General features: G+C 29.1%; 1 protein-coding gene across 1 annotated transcript; it reads right to left on the bottom strand.

Annotated features, from left to right (window-relative positions):
- Positions 1-11557: 11557 nt before the first annotated feature.
- Positions 11558-17296, bottom strand: LOC140177534 (serine/threonine-protein phosphatase 7 long form homolog). The gene is made up of 5 exons (XM_072210656.1): positions 17230-17296; positions 16307-16362; positions 12174-12889; positions 11991-12081; positions 11558-11893 (listed from the first exon to the last, which is right to left on the bottom strand). The coding sequence occupies exons 1-5, from the start codon at positions 17294-17296 to the stop codon at positions 11558-11560; spliced, it is 1266 nt and encodes a 421-aa protein (XP_072066757.1).
- Positions 17297-19430: the final 2134 nt, after the last annotated feature.

Here is a 19430-nt window from a genome sequence, read left to right as displayed (position 1 = left end):
ATAGTGTTTAAAAAAACGTAAAAAAATATTTTAAAATAAAAAATATTTAAATTTAATATTTTTAAATATAAAAATAAATTATATTAATATTAAAAGATAAATATGAGGTACAAATACAAAATAAATAAAGTATATAAAATAAGAATACGGTTGAATCTAACTTTAAAAATAGGAGTACGGCTAAAAGTGATAAAAATAGAAAAAATACAATTAAAAAAGAAAAAATAGATTGGATAAGAATACACAAAAAATTTCATATTAAATACAAATATAAATAATATAAACTATATAAATTCTTTATGCTTAAGTTCAAAGTTATTAACAAGTCACCAAAAAAAAGTCATTAACAGCAAGAGTATTACTCCTTTTTACTCTCTAATTACTTAGATATAAATGATATTTTATATATATATATGAACCTAGTTTAATTTTAATGTACTAACAATATAAAATATTAATGTAATTTTATAATGTATGGGTATTGACACAGATAGGGGACACATACGACACGGGACAGCAAATTTTAAAATCTTATAAGATACGGTAACACGCATACATATAAAATATAAATTATTTTTTAGATAAATCGTAATGATATTTTGATATTTTATTGGTATTAAAATATAAATTAATTTTTTAAATTATTTTTAATATTTTATTTTAATTATATCAAGTATTTAAAATATTTTTTATTTTAATAAATAATAATATATACTATATCTAAATTTATTTCAAAAATATATGCTAAGAATAAGACGGGACAGGCGGACAGAGAAAATTTTTTTATTTTTTTATTATAACTTCTAAGGGCTAAAATGATTTATTTTAGCTTTTTGGCCCCATATTGTAGGGTGGATCTCGAAAGATATGAAAGATCTCCTCCCAAGCCGTACATATGACTTTCATCAAATACGGCTTTCTACAGAATTCTATATGTATCTATATGTATCTATGAGATCGAGTATGGAATTCTGTTTACTCACTTTGAAATTGAGTATCCGTTTCCCCCCTTTTCTTGCTAGGATTGGAAATCCTGTATTTTACATATCCATACGATTGAGTCTTTGGATTTCCGAAATAGTGTAAAGTGCTTCGAATCATTGCTATTTGACTCGGACCTATTCTAAAAAAGTCGAGGCATTTCGAATTTTTTGTTGACACGGACAAAGTCAAGGAAAACCTCTGAAATTATTTTAATATTGGACCTTGGACATATCATAGTTCCAAATCGAATCTCTTTAGAAAGAAGATCTTTTGTCTTATGGTAGCCAGCTCCTGCTCCAGTTCCCTTACGAAACTTTCGTTATTGGGTTAGCCATACACTTTACATGTTTCTAGCGATTCACATGGCATTATCAAATGATACAAGTCTTGGATAAGAATCTACAACGCACTAGAACCACCTTGTTGACGATCCTGTACTCCGACAGCATCTAGGGTTCCTCGAACAATGTGATATCTCACACCGGATAAATCCTTAACCCTTCCTCCTCTTATTAAGACTACAGAATGTTCTTGTAAATTATGGTCAATACCGGGTATATAAGCAGTGATTTTAAATCCAGAAGTTAAGCGTACTCTGGCAACTTTACGTATGGCAGAATTTGGTTGTTTGGGGGTGATAGTGGAAAAGTTGACAGATAAGTCATTCTTACTGCCAGAACCGTACATGAGATTTTCACCTCATACAGCTCCTCGTTCAATTCTTTCCAAGTCATTGGATCCTTTTCTTCGTTGGAGAATCTCCCCCCTTCCTTCTTCCACTCCGTCCCGAAGAGTCGGACGAGTGTAGATGAGTGTCGTGTCGAAAACGCGGACACGGCAATTCAGCAAAGTGTCCGTGTTTCATAAATGCAATTATATCCTTTTTTTTATATACTACATTACTTAATTAGATATACTAATAGGCCAATTCTATGGTGTCTTTTGTTTGGTGCCTAACTTTTGCCTAAATTACTTTTTATAGTAACTTTAAAATATTTAAAATTTTTTAACTTTTATACTTTTAAATTTAAAATTAATTATTTTACTTATTTTAGTAATTAGGCAATACTTTTTAGACACCGTAGCAAATACCATACTAATAAAACTAGACATGTATTCATAGTTACGTCACAAAATGCATAATACAATATTCGACTTTACAAATATTAATAGTGTGATAAGTAACAATATGTTGCATTATAACATAAGACCATCTTATTTAGTTTAACTTATTTAACCTAAATACCAAGATACAAAAGATCCAAAAGAAAATAGAAATTATAACCTTGATAAACGAAAGAAAATAATATGCAAGTCTTCTGAACTTCTTGAACCTGCTACAAATATCCTCCAAAACTCTAAGATATTTCCCTTAATTGTAGTCATTGAACTCACATAGAGATGATTCGTAAAAGCGAAAAAGAAACCATAGGGGTGAGAACAAGTCTAAGTAGGAAAGAAAAGGAATTAACATATGTGTGAGACCTAATTCGTCATATCCTAGAAAAGGTTCTAGTGCTGGTTTCAAATGCACAAGCAGTTCACACAACAAGTAAGAAGCATACTAGATTGAAATTTCTTTACACAAAGACTCAAGTCTCTATTATCTTATCTTAGTCTCAAATATCAAATCTGAAGTCTCATAGTCTCAATTCTGAGGTTTCATTTTAAATATTAATCTCGCTATGCACGTAATAATTCTTGATGACTTAGACATGACTCTCAATACTTGGTACCCTTATATAAATCATTCCTCAAGCAGCTCAGGGGCTAAACACTCTTATTTTGATTCTCATTCATGTGGATCACAGAAAAAGGCTTTTTTACTGAAATGCGCATGAAAAAATCTTTAATTCCTAATATACGCACGGTTTGATTTTCCTCCTCAAATACGCACGGCCATTTTGCTTGGGTCAGCCACGAAATGATTCTAGGCAGCAAATCAAGCATGGTGAACACGAAATGGTGCATTAGGTCTGACACGGGCTATATCTTCTGTAGTGAAATTCATATATGAAGCATACGAAATGGACCAACTCAATGCAGGCACACACGAAATGGGCCATTTTGCTTATGACAGGCACGAATTGGTGTGTCTCTCTTGTACTTTCCTTTGTGAGTTGTTGTGTTCATGGTTGCTTTTTTGGGTCTTCTTGGTTATAACTTTTTTCATTTATTAAATTAATTATGTATTACTCTTATTTTTTTCTCTATAAAATTGCATGAAAAAATGACTCATAATTAACCATGCCAAAAATTTTTCCATTTTTATGATAATTATAAGAGAAATGGTTATAACTTTTTTTAACAATTTGTGATAGTATGAAAGATGTTTATTTATATTAGATTAAGGCACTCAAAGAAAGATTAAAAGTAAATGGGGTATATATTTTTTTGCATTCACATGATTTACATACAAAAATTAAGAATGAAGCGATTTTTAAGGTAAAAAAAAAAGTATACTTTAAAAGGGATGAAGAAAAAAAAAAATAGTCTTAACTTGTATGATTTAGTATTCACTACGTACTCTGTGATATACTGTACTGTATTCTGACTTGCAATTCGGACTCAACTTTTAACAAACATAAATAGAAAATTCATTATATGCATACATTATAAATAAAAAATTTAATTTATTATTAAATAATAATTTATTAAATAATAATTTATTATTAAATAATAAATTAAATAATATTATTAAAATGGTTGTTGACAAACTTTAAATGGTTTTTACTACTACCGTGCCTCTAATTTGTGTCTGTTGTCCCTGATTTGGTCTGTTCATTTCGCTGCTGACAAACTTGAAATGATTTTTTCATTTCGTGCCTGCCTTAAGTGAAATGATCCTCCCATTTCGTGGCCACCATATCAGGAATGGTGTGGAAACCCATTTCGTGCTTGCCATGCTAGAAATGACACGGCGCATTTTGAGAAATGATTTCACATATGCGCATTTTGGAAATTAAAGAATTTTCCATGCGTATTTCAGTAAAAAAGCCCACAGAAAAATCTTATATAATTAGGATTTATGTTTTATCTGTATTGCATCGACAGATATTTTTTACATATTAATCATGGTCTAGGTTTCTTCAACTCTAGATCTTATAGAGTTTACCTTCATCCGCCAAAAAAAACTTAATAAAGTCAGAATGATTGGTTTTAAAAAAAAAAAAATTTAGGGACGAAAAGTTGTATTATCTTTTTTTTTTTTAATTCTACCAGGATTAATTTTGATAATAGGATAAGCTACCAAAAATACACTCAGAATAATTTTGTTGTTGACAAAAATGCATCCAAATTTTATTATCGATAAAAATGTCCTCAAATAATTTAAAAATGAGATAAAAATATCCAACATTAAATATGTATTTCTCAAAAAATGTTTTAAAGATTGAATTTTGATGCAATTTTTACAAACACAATTCGACAGTAAGATATTTTTATTCTTAAAATTTGGTGATTTTCGCTGATTTTATATTTTTTTGTGATTTTTTAAATGTATTATTGGTTGTGGACAAAAAATACCAAAAAATATATACTTAACGAAAAATCACCAAATTTTAGGAATAAAAATATCTTATTTTTCTAATTATGTTTGCAAAAGGACTGCATCAAAATTTAATCTCCAAAATATTTTTTGATAACACATATTTAATGTGGAGAATTTTTATCGCATTTTTAAATTATTTGAGGATATTTTTGTCGATAATAAAATTTTAGTGTATTTTTGTCGGCGACAAAATTATTCGGGTGCAAGCAGTTCAAAATGTTAGAGGTTCATTGCCTTACTTGTGTTTGCGTGTTATTCCTAGTAACATTAAATGTTGGCCTGTTTGATCAGAACATTATATTACACACCTCCATTTTTGCAAGAACCAATTCATATTGAATCCAATATTCCATCCAATGCAAGAGCAAAGCAACTTATTCTTAGACTCCAACATCCTCCACCAATTCAATCTAGTACTCCACTTCTTATTCCACCTCCTCAAACCAATGAAGGGGTCTCGACAGAAAAGTAAGAATACTACCTCAAAGATGTTCAAATTATTTCAAATGCTGGATTCAAGCAACCAAAGAAGAAGTGAGGTAGATCTATCTACAACATGTGCAAAAAAATTACCAGTTAAAATACTCTTGAAGTTCAATAAAATTAAGATAGTGGTGACGAATCATAAGTTCCAAGAAAAAAGAACAAAGCTAGTTAAAAAAGAGGAATGAAAGAATATGTGTATATGAGAAAATAAGCCGCTTGAGTAGGAAATAAATAAAGCTAGAAAAATCTGTTATTAACTTATGAAAAAGAAAGAGTCCATGAAAATGGAACTGATTTTATCAGTCACAAAAATCATGGCAAATAAACTGAGCAAACTCAGCATTTGATAAAAACTGAAAATCGTAAGAACCCTAAGCATTAATTGAAAAAAATAGTCTAATTAAACTCGATTAACTTATAAATTACATAAATTCAAACAAAGAGATAGAGTATGGCAGTGTTACCAGAACCGATGCTACCTGCAAAAACAGTGAGAATAATCTGAGTTAGTCAAACAAATAATAATAATCATACACATAATTAATCTAAGTAATTAATTAAAACACAAAAAGAAATGAACAACCATTGAAATTTGCTATGCCCGCCGTAAGGAATAATGGGAATAGAAGGGTTTATATAAAACTGAGGGAATAACTTGTGAAAGAATGATGTGAAAAATATAAATTTTAAAAATTTTGAGATGAGAGACAAAATGTGAAAAATAGGTAAAAAAGAAACATATCAGATGATTAGATGGAATGGGAAAAGTGGAATATTAGGATCAGTAACTTTTATATTTTGTAATTATTAATTAATTATTAATAGTTTTTTTAATTGTGTGAGATTATATTTAATAATAAAAAATTATTTATTTTTCTTTTAATAATTAAGTGTTAGTCACAAAATATAAAAGTTGTTGGCTCTAAGATTTTTCCTGATTACAGTTATGCTAACATATGGCATACATGAGATCATGGAATAAGCCAATCAATGAATCTCTATACATGTACGAACCATTGCATGGCGTGTGATTAATGATGGACATACCATAAATAGTGCCACTATGTTTAGGAGGGTTGACACCGTGAAATTCCATTCACGGACAATTCTCAATGAAAAGAAGACGAATGTTAGGGGATAGCAATTTTTATAATTTGTAGTAAGTAAATAGCTATTAATGATGATTTTAATAGTGTGAGATTGGTGTGAAATTTTATCTAATGCTCATTTTTCTTTGCTGGTTATATGCTGGCCAGAATTTAATAAAGTTGCTAGCCCATAAATTTTTCCTTAAAAGAATAATATTAGATATTAGATGTGGTTTTTTTAGTAATGTTATTTGTACACTAAAATTAGTTACTAATATAAAATACATGTTAAAATATAAATACATATTGAAAATAAATTAAACCACACATATATTTATATACAAATATATTAGTATTTTGATGACTAATTTTAGTATACAAATAACATTTTTAGATTTTTTTAAGGGAGTTATTTAGATAAAAATATTTTTTTTAAATATTTTTTAATAATTAAAATTCAATACATATAAATAATTAAATCGTGTTATTTTTGTCAAAATTAAATCAAACAAATTAATTTGACAAAAAAATCGATGAACTAAATCTTGAACCAGTCTAAATTAATATATTTTATAAAAAATAACTACAATACCCTTATTATAAAAAATGACAAAATACTTTTATTTTATATATATATATATATATATATATATATATATTGAAAATTTTAAATCATAACTCTTCTTTTCTTTTTATATTGTCATGGGATTAAGATTTAAAATTAAAATATTATGTAATCATTTTTTACAAAAAAATTTATTAATTTAGACTGATTTAAAATTTAGTTCATCAATTTTTTGACTAAATCGATTTATCCAATTTAATTATAATAAAAATGATACGGTTTAATCGATTACATATGTTAAATTTTAATTATTAAAAAATATTTTTAAAAAAAAATATTTTAAATATCTTTATTTAAATGACTCTTTTCGTTTAATACATGTGGTACTTGAATACCTTAATATATGGTACTTATAACTTTGCAATTTTGTCTTTATTTGTTCACAACTATTTATTCTTCATTTAGGACAAAGGCTTAAGCCAGAAACATTACATTTTCATTAATCATAACTTAAGATAATGGCACTTCACCAAAACAAAGGCATGAGCCCAACTAATCTAACATATAGACATTTCACTAAATCATACACAAAGGCAAGAGTATCGTACTATTTTGCTAATTTGTTGAATATAATGATGGTAAAGAAATTAAAATCAATTAATAGATATATTATTAAATTATGCCCTTACTGTAAAATTAAAACTGTGTGCATTAGACAAAGCAAGTGATCAAAAAACACGACGAATACTGCATAAGCACACAATAGAGCTGCAGACGCAAACCTGTAATTATTACTCACTGACTCAATTTTAGAAAGCACTCAATCTTGTCATCAAGAAGGCAACAACGGCGGAAATGCAGAATTACAGAATAGAAATCACAAAAGTGCAAAATTAGAATACGATAGAGTAGGAAAGTGGGACTTTGGGACTAAGAGAGTAACGTGGAGGTTACATAATTTTAAATTAAAACTGAAATTGAAAAGATTGAATTAATACGGTATAAAAATGTGTATTTTGATAGTAGATTAACTTTTAAAGAGTGTTGTACTTCTTATTTTATCTGGACTGCACTAGCTTTTGCCTTAAAAATATACATATTATTTGATGAAAAAAAAATATTTAATCAATTAAATATATTTTTTAAAATAATATACTTATATATTATAAAATTTATCAATGTTAAATTATTGAAAAAAATTATATAATTAAAACTAAATCTTGAAAACACTTTATAAAAGCGCTTTGTATTTAAATGATATGTAAAAAAATAGAATTGAAATTAGTACATTTAAAAATATTGAGAATTTTTAAATTAAGAAAAATTGGTGAAAAGAATAATTTGGTACTCAACATTCGATTTTAGGGACTAAAACAAGTTACTTAAATCAAAGATAAGAAAAAATTTAATACATTTACAAAGATGACATGGTGGATGACACGTGGATGAATAATATTGCGACACATAGTTCGAGTTCACACATTGCCAATAGTATTATAATATGTGGCATACTCTCGTCCACATCAACATGTCACGTATCATTAATTGACCTGTTATCATATTATTACACGTGGTCAAATCATGAAATGACACGTGTCACCAATAATCCACGTCATCGAACCACACAAACACAACATTAACAAAAATAATCAGAGACTAATATATTATCAATCTCAAAGACATAATTAGTGTAATTAAAATTTTAAAAATAATTTTAGAGAACCACACCAATCTAAAAAATCACTTTAGGATTTAACTCCTGCAATAGCTAACAAATTTGTTTCCCAAATGTTATTTGGGAAGTGTGGCTAATTTTTTTTTGTTATGGAAGTAAAAGTGGTGACATACTTTAACATTGTAATTTTTGGTGTTTTTTAAAACTGTGGAAGTACACAAATCCCTGGGTCCAATTTCTGTACTTAAAATTTTTTAATTTTTTTTAACACAAATCCCTGGGACCGATTTGTGTACCTCTCAGAAATCCCTGGGTCCGATTTGTGTACCTCTAACAAATCGGACGGTCCGATTTTTGCTTCTCTAGTTAAACGATCCCACATTTAAATATAACACCCCAACAATCCACATTTAAGAAAAACACCACTACCACTCCAATATTAAAAATAAAAAATTCGGGAAGTGTCACACAAACAGCCATAAGGATATCTTTCGGAATATTCTTATGGGCAGCAAATCATGTTATAAATTTATACAATTACGTTATGTATTAACTAAAATTAATTACTAATATAAAATATATATTAGAATATAAATATATCTTTAAAATAAATTAAATTATACATATATTTATATATAAATTTATTGATGTTTAATTTTAATAATTAATTTTAGTGTATCAATAATATTTTTAAAATTTATAATATTGAATAAAATGATAAAATAAATTATAAATCGCGAGGTAACATTTTTTTACATCATATAATATAGTTGAATGAATAAAAAGCGTTATTGTATAAGCACCAAGATTTTAAAAGTTGGATGGAACTGATTGGTCGAATCGGTCGACCAAAAATTGTTTGTTTTAATTATTTGGTTGATATTATCAGAGGCTATTTTTTTTGGATATGATTTTAATGTGTGAGTTAGCCTCAGTTATGTTGTGTTTGGGGGAATTTACGGTGGTGTGACGGCGTTGAAGTTTTGTTTGTTAGTGTGACCGTCGGATTTCATTGAGTAGAAAGAGGGCACAAATTGGACGGTCCGTTTTGTGCGATGGGAGTACTGAAATTGCTGGGACCGATTTCAGGAGAGAAGAAATGGCTTGAAACTAATCGGACGGTCCGATTAGTGTTGTTAAAAAATTTGAAATGCAAAGACGCAGTCGGACCGTCCGATTTGGTTGTTGCTGCTGTATACATATAAGTTACCTTTAGTACGCAGTAGTTCGTCTTCCTCTTCGTGCAGAGAGAAAACCCAGCAAGTTATGTAGCTTTTCTTCTCTGGTTCTCCTTCTTTTTTATTGTTGCAGAAATAGAGAAAAAAAAATATTGTTATTGAGAGTAGCTAGTATATCACTGTTAGTATGGATGATAGAGTTAGTTTGAAAGTATATTGTTTTGGGCAGATTTTATTACAAACGTATGAAGGAGTTCAATTTGTATGTGAAAATTCATTAGATATTGTTATTCCATACACATTGTCATTTGAGGAATTAAAAGGTGTGATTTGTGAGAAGATAGATCCTCGTTTATCTAGGAGAGTGTCGTGTATTTTGTACAGGTATCCTTTATCCGTGTTTGGTGAGTTCGCATAATTTCAAACCAAGTACGTAACGGATGAAGCGAGCATGCATGAAATGTTTTCAATCTATATTGAAAATCGTCATCGAATGTCGTGCATCGAGCTGTACATTGAGTTCGAGCAGTCGGAAGCGGACCGAAATATTGAATTGGAAGATTATGATAGTGATAGCGAGGAGGAATTTGAAAGTCATTATGAGATCGTTGGTTTAGGTGAAGAAGAAGATGAAGCTGACGGCACTATTAACGCAGATGTGGCGGAGGTGGCCAATGTATTGACAAACCAACAACCGTTTCAAGAGCCTTCTTTCATGCGGTCATTGGATTTGGAGGCTATGCATGCACTGGAGTTTCCTCAATACATGAATGCAGGTATGTAAAGAAAGATAGTTATGTGATATGTGAATTACAATTTGTGTAACATGCGTTTGATTAATTTATTAGTTATTAGTTATTTAGTATGGACTATATTTACTAGGTGGTTAGGTAAATAAGATAGCTAACATGTAGACTATAATTATATATGTAAAAATGTAGATTATTATTATTTATGAGAATACGTATCTTGCTGTGTGATTGTAGCTGAGCTTCCTGTTGTGATGGATGGGGAATTCACGGTTGGAATGGAATTCAGTTCAAGAGAGGCAGTAATCAAGGCGATGAAGAATTATACCATCCGTAGAGGTGTAGACTACAGGGTGTATGAGTCAGAACCGACGACATTCTATGCTAAATGTACACAATATGGCGCAGGTTATGATTGGCTGATCCGGGTTACCAAAATGCAGAAGAAGTACTGTTGGGAGATAAGAAGCTACAATGGTAGTCACACTTGTACTCGATCTAGTATTTCTCAAGACCATTCGAAACTGGATTCCAAGACAGTTGCAGAAGCAATTAAGCCGTTGGTAGAGGTTGACCCATCTATAAAGGTGAAATCAGTCATTGCGGAAGTACAGTCGAAGTTTAACTACACCATCAGTTATCGCAAGGCATGGTTGGCAAAGCAGAAGGTGGTGGAGTCAATCTTTGAGGGTTGGGAAGTATCGTACGAAGCCTTGCCCATATGGTTTGAGGCTATGTGTCACAATGAGCCGTCAGCGGTGGTTCACTTTGAGACTATGCCTGCATACCAGGGAGATGATTTGGTTCCTGATATCCGTGTACTGCACCGAGTCTTCTGGAGTTATTACTCTTGTATAAGGGCATTCAGACATTGCAAGCCAGTTGTGCAGGTGGGTATGTCATGAACATTTCCTGAATGTGAGTACCCTGGCCCTGGAGCCATGAAACCAAGCAGCTGGCTAAATGAGGCTTGCTCCCCTGCATCAGCTTGTGTACCACTCCAATACTCTTGATGTAACGGGACTGACTGTGTAAAATAATCTGATGGATGTGTTTGCGGCACATACTCCATACCACACTGAACCTCCTGTTGGACCGGTGGCGGTGGCGGTGGCGGTGGCGGTGGCGGTGGCGGTGGCGGTGGCGGTGGCGACGGCGGGTGCGGTGGCAGTGCAGGCGGTTCTTGTTGGTGTTCCTCCTGATTATGAACTGGAGGACCCTCTGGATCCTCTTGATATATGAGGTCCGATATCTGCAAGTGGGCACCGAATGCTCCACGGTACTAATGCATATAAATCTCCAAAGGATAATGTAAGGGCACTAAGTCATCAGCTAGAACATGACTATATCGATTGGTCCATTGCATAATCCAAAAAGAGTGGGTGTTGGACCAATCTTGATTCTTAGGTCCAGTTAGTATTTTCCCGTGTGATGTGCCTAGGTCCCGCTCTTGAGTAGGAACGTCCTGGATCAAACCAAATTGCCTCCTGAATCGATCGGATGAATGCCACTCGATACATTTGAAAGATATAAGCGGCACTGTTGCACTCCAAACAACTGAATGTTGACGGATGTCTAGTGGAACCACGTCCGGCTCAATGAAGTCAATGCCATAAGCCTGCCACACAAACTGGACACATCAAGACTATCAAATGACTACACAACAATTAATTCATGTATCAAACTAAAGCAACTACTAGTAGTTTACAACATACATATCCTTCTTGCAAATCATCCAGCAACCTCCTGTAGTGCGCAAGCGTATTATATCGGTAAGCAAAATTCTCACGATCCCAGTTGCACCACCTGCAGTCAAAAATCCCTTTTTTAACTTATTGTGTAAAAAATAGAATACAATTTCTAGTAGAGAAATCAACGCATACATTAATTCATTTTACCTGTTTGCGATCAGAAACACTCGGGGATTGTCAGGAATCGGGGCAAGAAATGGGAGACGGGTCCAAGCCCAAGTAAGCAAAAGTGTAAGCGGACCATCGATTTCCCTGCAGTCGACACGGGTTGCCCTACACAATGATCTGTTCAAGTGCGCGAGGCATGCTGAACCCCAACTATACTGTATGATCCCCGCAAAGTCACGGAGCAAAGGCAGAAATTTCCAATGCACCGCTGCACCAGACTTGTCACCAAATAGAATTGTCCCAAATAACAACATTATGTGACACTTGACATACCTCTGAATCTGAATATCATCAGTCAACACTGTGCGATCCTTCAAACCCCTAAACCACGTCAGTTTTATAAAGCTTCCTCTACAGTCCCTGTTCCTCGGTGCAACACCAAACTGGTGCAAGCACTCGGCCTCCATGGCCTCGAAACTACTCATCGTTGGTCCTGTAACCGGAACTCCGTTTGTCGGCAGACCGAGAATCATCGCCATATCCTCCAACGACACGGCACACTCACCAATTGGAAAATGAAAGGTGTGCGTCTCTGGACGCCATCTCTCGATGAGAGCATTAACCATTGCTGACTGGCATTGAACGACTCCAATCTGAGAAACATGATAAAAATCAGTCTCCCGTAAATACGCCTCAACAATTGAGTTGTACCGGTCCAACGGTAAATAATGATCACATAACAACATTCGTAAACCCTGCAATATCACATTTTTATTGTAACTATCAGTACATAATTATATTAAGGCTTTTTTACTTAAATAAATTAAATAAGTTCTAAAATTACTCAAATCCCCTAAATCAATTTTTGATACGTAAATACCCTAATCCTAATATTATGTAAATCGTGCTAGGGGAATGTGGTTTATATAATATGTTAACCATCATACCCTGTAACGATTTATGCATGAATGACTTTTGAGCAATAACACATAAATCGTCCTAAGGTTGCCAGCTTTATTAATTGTATGTAAATCGTTCCAGGTTAGGAGGATTTACGTGGTTTCAGGCAAAAACACAATACCCTGCAACGATTTATGTGTAAGTTATAACCCCAGCACCCTACCACGATTTATTTATAACAAATAAATCGTGGTAGGGTGCTGGGGTTATAACTTACACATAAATCGTTGCAGGGTATTGTGTTTTTGCCTGAAACCACGTAAATCCTCCTAACCTGGAATGATTTACATACAATTAATAAAGCTGGCAACCTTAGGACGATTTATGTGTTATTGCTCAGAAGTCATTCATGCATAAATCGTTACAGGGTATGATGATTAACATATTATATAAACCACATTCCCCTAGCACGATTTATATAATATTAGGATTAGGATATTTACGTATCAAAAATTGATTTAGGGGATTTGAGTAATTTTAAAACTTGTTTAATTTATTTAAGTAAAAAAGCCTTATATTAACAATGATCTGATTATACTCCATTACAAAGCATATATATTATTATTATTATTATTGGTATATATTATTATTATTATTATTATTATTATTATTATTATTATTATTATTATTATTATTATTATTATTTTTAAAAAGCCGATATTATTAATAATATTCATAAAACAACATATATAAATCTAGATTCGGTCTTCTGTTTAAAATTGTCAAAATTATCCTATTATTATTATTATCAGCGATCAAACCTAATTTATTAATTCTATTTTTAAACTAAAATAATACAGATTTGTATATTCTAATCTAAAATCTACTTCCAGTTCAATACAATTAACCAAAACAAAAATATATGAATTCAAATTTCCTTCAAACAAATAATAGTAATAAAAATAATAATAACAATAATATCCACAGATTATCAACAATAATAACAATAATAATAATAATAATAATAATAATAATTTGATTTCATTCATTCATCCAAATTAGCAAAAACATAATAACAACTAGTCATATATTTCATTTCAAAACAAAGCTTACTAATAAAAAAAATTCAGAATTTTTAAATTAATTATTTTTACTCTATTTCTAAATTCTTTAAATTTAACTAATTAGTTCTACTCTATTATTTTTATACTATTACTAAAATCTAATACATTATTCTATTTATTAAATCAAAATTTTAAATAATAAAAACTTACATAATCTAGATGTCCAAGATAATTAACAATGTAAAATTCTAGCTGATTCACTTCCTTAATTTTGGGTCTTCTTGGCATTGTCTTCGGTCCGATTTACAGCTGCTGTATGGTCCTTGTAGCCTTCAACAATAGAGATGGTCTGAGTTTGGGAAGCAAATAGAGAGAGTTTTGAGTGTGAGGCTGAAAGGGACACTACTTGAAGGTGGGGATACATTCAGTTCAATGTTGGGAAGCGTTGGATTCAACCGAAGGGGGCCTGCATGCGTGCCACGTGGAATGGGGAACGAAATCGGACCAAAGGTTTTGTGTACCCCCGATTACAGTATTCGGTCCCTCCGATTTTGGTACCCCCATCGGACGGTCCGATTTCTCTTTTCCAACGATCATATGGCAGTGATTCACCCTGCTCTCTCATAACTCAGCTATACACAACTCTTTTCATCATATAAAAAATAAAAAGTTCTATTATCAGATTGAAAATTATCTATAAATGGTTAAATTGGCAGAAAATCAATCGGTTAAATCGAACCAAAAATCAAACAGTTTATCATTTTTGCTCCAAAGTGTATTGTTTTGCTCCAGTCCAATCTTTATAGAAAAAATTTAAAAAAATAAGGAGAAAGAATTAGAAGGCCAGAAGTGCAGACTACATTCTCTATTTTTCGTTGCACTTATCTACCGTCATCACCTTCTATTCATAGATGTAGTGTCTGTTTGAATAGTGGTTTATCAAACTGAAATTTGAATAAAAGTAATTTTATAAAATTGATTTTGGATAAAAATAAGTTTGTGTCAATATGATTTATGTTTGACAACTCTTTATTAAAATTAATTTTGATAAAATAATTATTGTTTGAATAATATTAGTTAAAATCACTTTTAGATAGATAATTATTTAAAAGGACATGACATTAAATTACAATGTTATTTTTTATACATGTTTAATTTTTTTTATATTTTTTTCTTATATTTTTTATATAGTATATTTTTAATACTCTTAGTACTCTTTTTTAGTATGTTATAATTTTTAACTATTATTATTATTTATGATTAATTTTTTGTTTAATTTATTTCACCTAATGCGATCAATAAATTCTATTATAAAAAGATAATAATAAATATAATACACAAAAATTATAACTACAAAAATATATAATGTCAAATAAAAAATTAATAAAAAATATAAATAATAAATAATAAAAAAAATTCATATAGAGAGAAGTAATAAGAATTTTATAAATAATGTAATAACATGTAAAAAGGATAATGCTGGTAAAAGAAAAATAAATGTCAAAGGTAATGGCTAAAAACACATTAGTGCAACTGAGAAGTTATAAATTATTGTTTATTGTAAAAGTGGTTTTATGAACAAAATTACTTCTCCATTTGTAGAAAAAAAATTAGTTAAACAAAAAATTAAAACTTTCAAGAAGTTTAAGATACTTTTTTCCTTCAAACATAGTTACCAAACACACACGTAGTCATCCCATCAACATCTCTCCTCTGTATTGTTCGCAACCACCCTACCTCACTTTATTCATTTACAGCTCCTTCTGCTTCTACCCATCTCTACTCGCTCTTCCGTCTAGAAAAGACAATGGATATGCTTAATATGCACATGGAAAAAAGGTTAAAAACAACTCATGTATAAGACTTGTTTGGGCGTTATTTTTCAAAAAAAATTTAAATAATATTTTTTAAATTTTTTTTATAAAAGTAAGTAATTTTATATTTGAATATCTCATATAAAAATTTTTTTATTTATTAATTATATTTGAATAAAATAAAATAAAAATATTTATTTATTTATTTATTAGGTGAAAAACATCTTTTTTTTAAAGATTTTTTTAAAAAAGATGTAAAGTTTAGTTTTCCAAAAAAATATATTTTTTAAATTTTTTATTATTAAAAATTTGTCAAACACACTAAAAAATATAAAAAAAAATTATTAAAAAATGTATTTTTTATTAATTTAATAGCACCCAAACAAATACTTACAGTATTTTTCTTGTTCTTTGGTGTTGGAGCCAACACTTGTGGAATCACATGCAAACCTAAAATGGAACAACGTGCAACCAAAGAAAAATGGGTTAATAGTTAAATTAGTCTTTAAACAATGATTCGTTCTTTAAATTTATCATTGAAAGACTTTATAAATCAAATTGGTCCTTCAAAAAATTATAAATTAGTAACTTTTGTCCTTCATTCACTCAATTAATAATTTTCATAAACAATTGATAATATAGAACGTTAACTCACATCATATATGACACCTAGCATATCTAATTAGACGCCAAATAAATATATTTATAAAAATTTATCTATTTAGCGTGTTAGGTTATATTAGGATTATGGTTTATATAATTGAAAAAATGGAATAAATTAATAGATTTTCAAAAATATATTTATTCAACGTCTAATTAGACCTGCTATATGTCATGTATGTTATCAGTTAATATTTTATATCATCAATTGTTAACAGAAACTATTAATTGAGTGGCGGAATGACAAAAATAATTAATTTATAATCTTTGAAGAACTAATTTAATTGATAAAAATTTTTAAAGACAAATTTAGAAGATAAATCATCTTTTAAGGACTAATTTGACCATTAACAAAAAAAATAGAAAAAGAGAAATCAGGACAACTACCACGTTGTTTGTTAGCTATTGGGCTAATCCCAAAAATAATGGGTTTTAGTTATACAATTTTATTACTTATAATTTTTAATACAAAACAACACTAAAACATAATTAATTTAAACACTATAAGGGCAATTCACCTAAATAAATTGTTTCACTTTTAAAATTACGTAATGTAAACGAAGACGCAAATATATTGTTTCACATATCTATAAAAATCGTTACTGGCAGTAGCGGTTTACACAAACACAGAATCTACTGCTACTAGCCGCAGATTACGTTGAGTTGTGGCAGCATAGAAACCGCTGTTGCCTACCGCGGTTTCTGCATGATTATGGTTGGTCATAATGTGCATTAGGATACGTGTGTAAACCTTTAGAGGGAGCAGCGGTTTACGTTGAGTATGAAAACAAATAATAAAACTAATCTTTATCTAAAAAATAATTATAAAACAAATAATTAATGGTATATACTATTTAAATAATATCATAAATAAAAAAATTTAATTTATCATTTCACAATATAATTTAAAAAATATAAATATGCATGTAATAAATTTTTTATTTGTATTTATTATTCAAAGTGAGATTAAATTATATAAATCAAGACTAATTTTTTTTATTCTCATCTCTTTCAAAATATATAAATAATAAAATAATTTATTTTTAGCCAAAAGTTCACTAAATTATATATTTTTCTCTTTAAAAATCACTTCATTCTCTTTTATTTATATCAACCATACAAAGAAGATTTGGAGAGTTTGGAACATGGATTATCTTCTTTACTGCTGATTTACATTTGAGGTTCTAGCTAAATGAATTTTTTTTTATTTAGTGCAACTTTGTTGTCTTATGCCAAAAAATAAAAACTATTGCATCTTAATTTTGATGAATAAAATAAAAAATATAAATATGCATGTAATAATTTTTTATTTGTATTTATTATTAAAATGAGACTAAATAGCAAATCAAAGAGTGAGTATTCATATAGTACTAAAATATATAAACTAAAACTAATTTTTTTTATCTTCATCTCTTCTAAAACTCATGAATGATAAAATAATTTATTTTTAGTAAAAAATAGTGAATTTTTTTCACTAAAAATAGCAAATCAAATAAAAAAAATCCTATTTTTTACTAAAAATAAATTATTTTATCATTCATAAGTTTTAGAAGGGATAAAGATAAAAAAAATTAGTCTTAGTTTATATATTTTAGTACTCTGTGAATACTCACTCTTTGATTTGCTATTTAGTCTCATTTAATAATAAATACAAATAAAAAATTATTATATGCATATTTATATTTTTTATTTTATTCATCAAAATTATGATGCTATCACTATTATTTATTCAATCAATCAACTATAAAATACAAATAGTTTTTATTTTTTGGCATAAGACAACAAAGTTGTACAAATAAAAATAAATTCATTTAGCTAGAACCTCAAATGCAAATTAGCAGTAAAGAACACAACCCATGTTCCAAACTCTCAGTCTCCGAGTTTCTTTTGTATGGTTGATATAAATAAAAGAGAATAAAGTGATTTTTAAAGAGAAAAATATATGATTTAGTGAATTTTGGCTAAAAATAAATTATTTTATTATTTATAAATTTTAAAAGAGATGAGAATAAAAAAATTAGTTTTGATTTATATAATTTAATATTTTGAGTATGGTATTTTTTTATTTGTAATTTTTCTCACTTTTAATAATAAATACAAATAAAAAATTTATTACATGCATATTTATATTTTTTAAATTATATTGTGAAATGATAAATTAAATTTTTTTATTTATGATATTATTTAAATAGTATATACCATTAATTATTTGTTTTGTAATTATTTTTTAGATAAAGATTAGTTTTACTATTTGTTTTCATACTCAATGTAAACCGCTGCTGCCTCTAGCGGTTTACACACCAACCATAATCATGCAGAAACCGCGGCAGACAACAACGGTTTCTATGCTGCCACAACTCAACGTAATCCGCGACTGGCAGCAGCGGATTATGTGTTTGTGTAAACGCTACTGCCAGTAGCGATTTCCATAGATATGTGAAACAATGCATTTGCGTCTTCGTTTTGGAAACAATGCATTTACGTAATTTTAAAGGTGAAACAATTTATTTAGGTGAATTGCCCACACTATAATATATTAATTTTTGCTAAGACACCAAAAAAAATATTAATTTTTGCTGCAACTATCTTCTGTTATTATTATTATTATTATTATTATTATTATTATTATTATTATTATTATTATTATTATTATTATTATTATTATTATTATTATTATTATTATTATTATTATTATTATTATTATTATTACTTTATTCCATAATATATAATATGTAAATAATTTTGTATATATTAAAATATTAAATTAAATATATTATTTATTTTAATATAATTTAATTGAATTATAGTTAAATAAATTGAATCTCTAAATTTCTGAATCAATGATATTAATTGTTTAA

This window comes from Arachis hypogaea, chromosome 13 (genome assembly GCF_003086295.3).
Source record: "Arachis hypogaea cultivar Tifrunner chromosome 13, arahy.Tifrunner.gnm2.J5K5, whole genome shotgun sequence".
Taxonomy (NCBI): domain Eukaryota; kingdom Viridiplantae; phylum Streptophyta; class Magnoliopsida; order Fabales; family Fabaceae; genus Arachis; species Arachis hypogaea.
Note: the sequence above shows the minus strand (reverse complement) of the source record. Positions and strands in the feature narration are given on the sequence as shown.

What these genes read in the sequence shown, in the direction of transcription:
- LOC140177534 (XM_072210656.1), bottom strand. Translation starts at nt 17,296, where the DNA reads ATGACCAACCATAATCATGCAGAAACCGCGGTAGGCAACAGCGGTTTC. An exon ending in CAAAGAACAAGAAAAATACT is followed by an intron (nt 12,890 to 16,306) that starts GTAAGTATTTGT and finishes GTGATATTGCAG; the next exon opens with GGTTTACGAATGTTGTTATG. An exon ending in ATGATTTGCAAGAAGGATAT is followed by an intron (nt 11,894 to 11,990) that starts GTATGTTGTAAA and finishes TTTGTGTGGCAG; the next exon opens with GCTTATGGCATTGACTTCAT.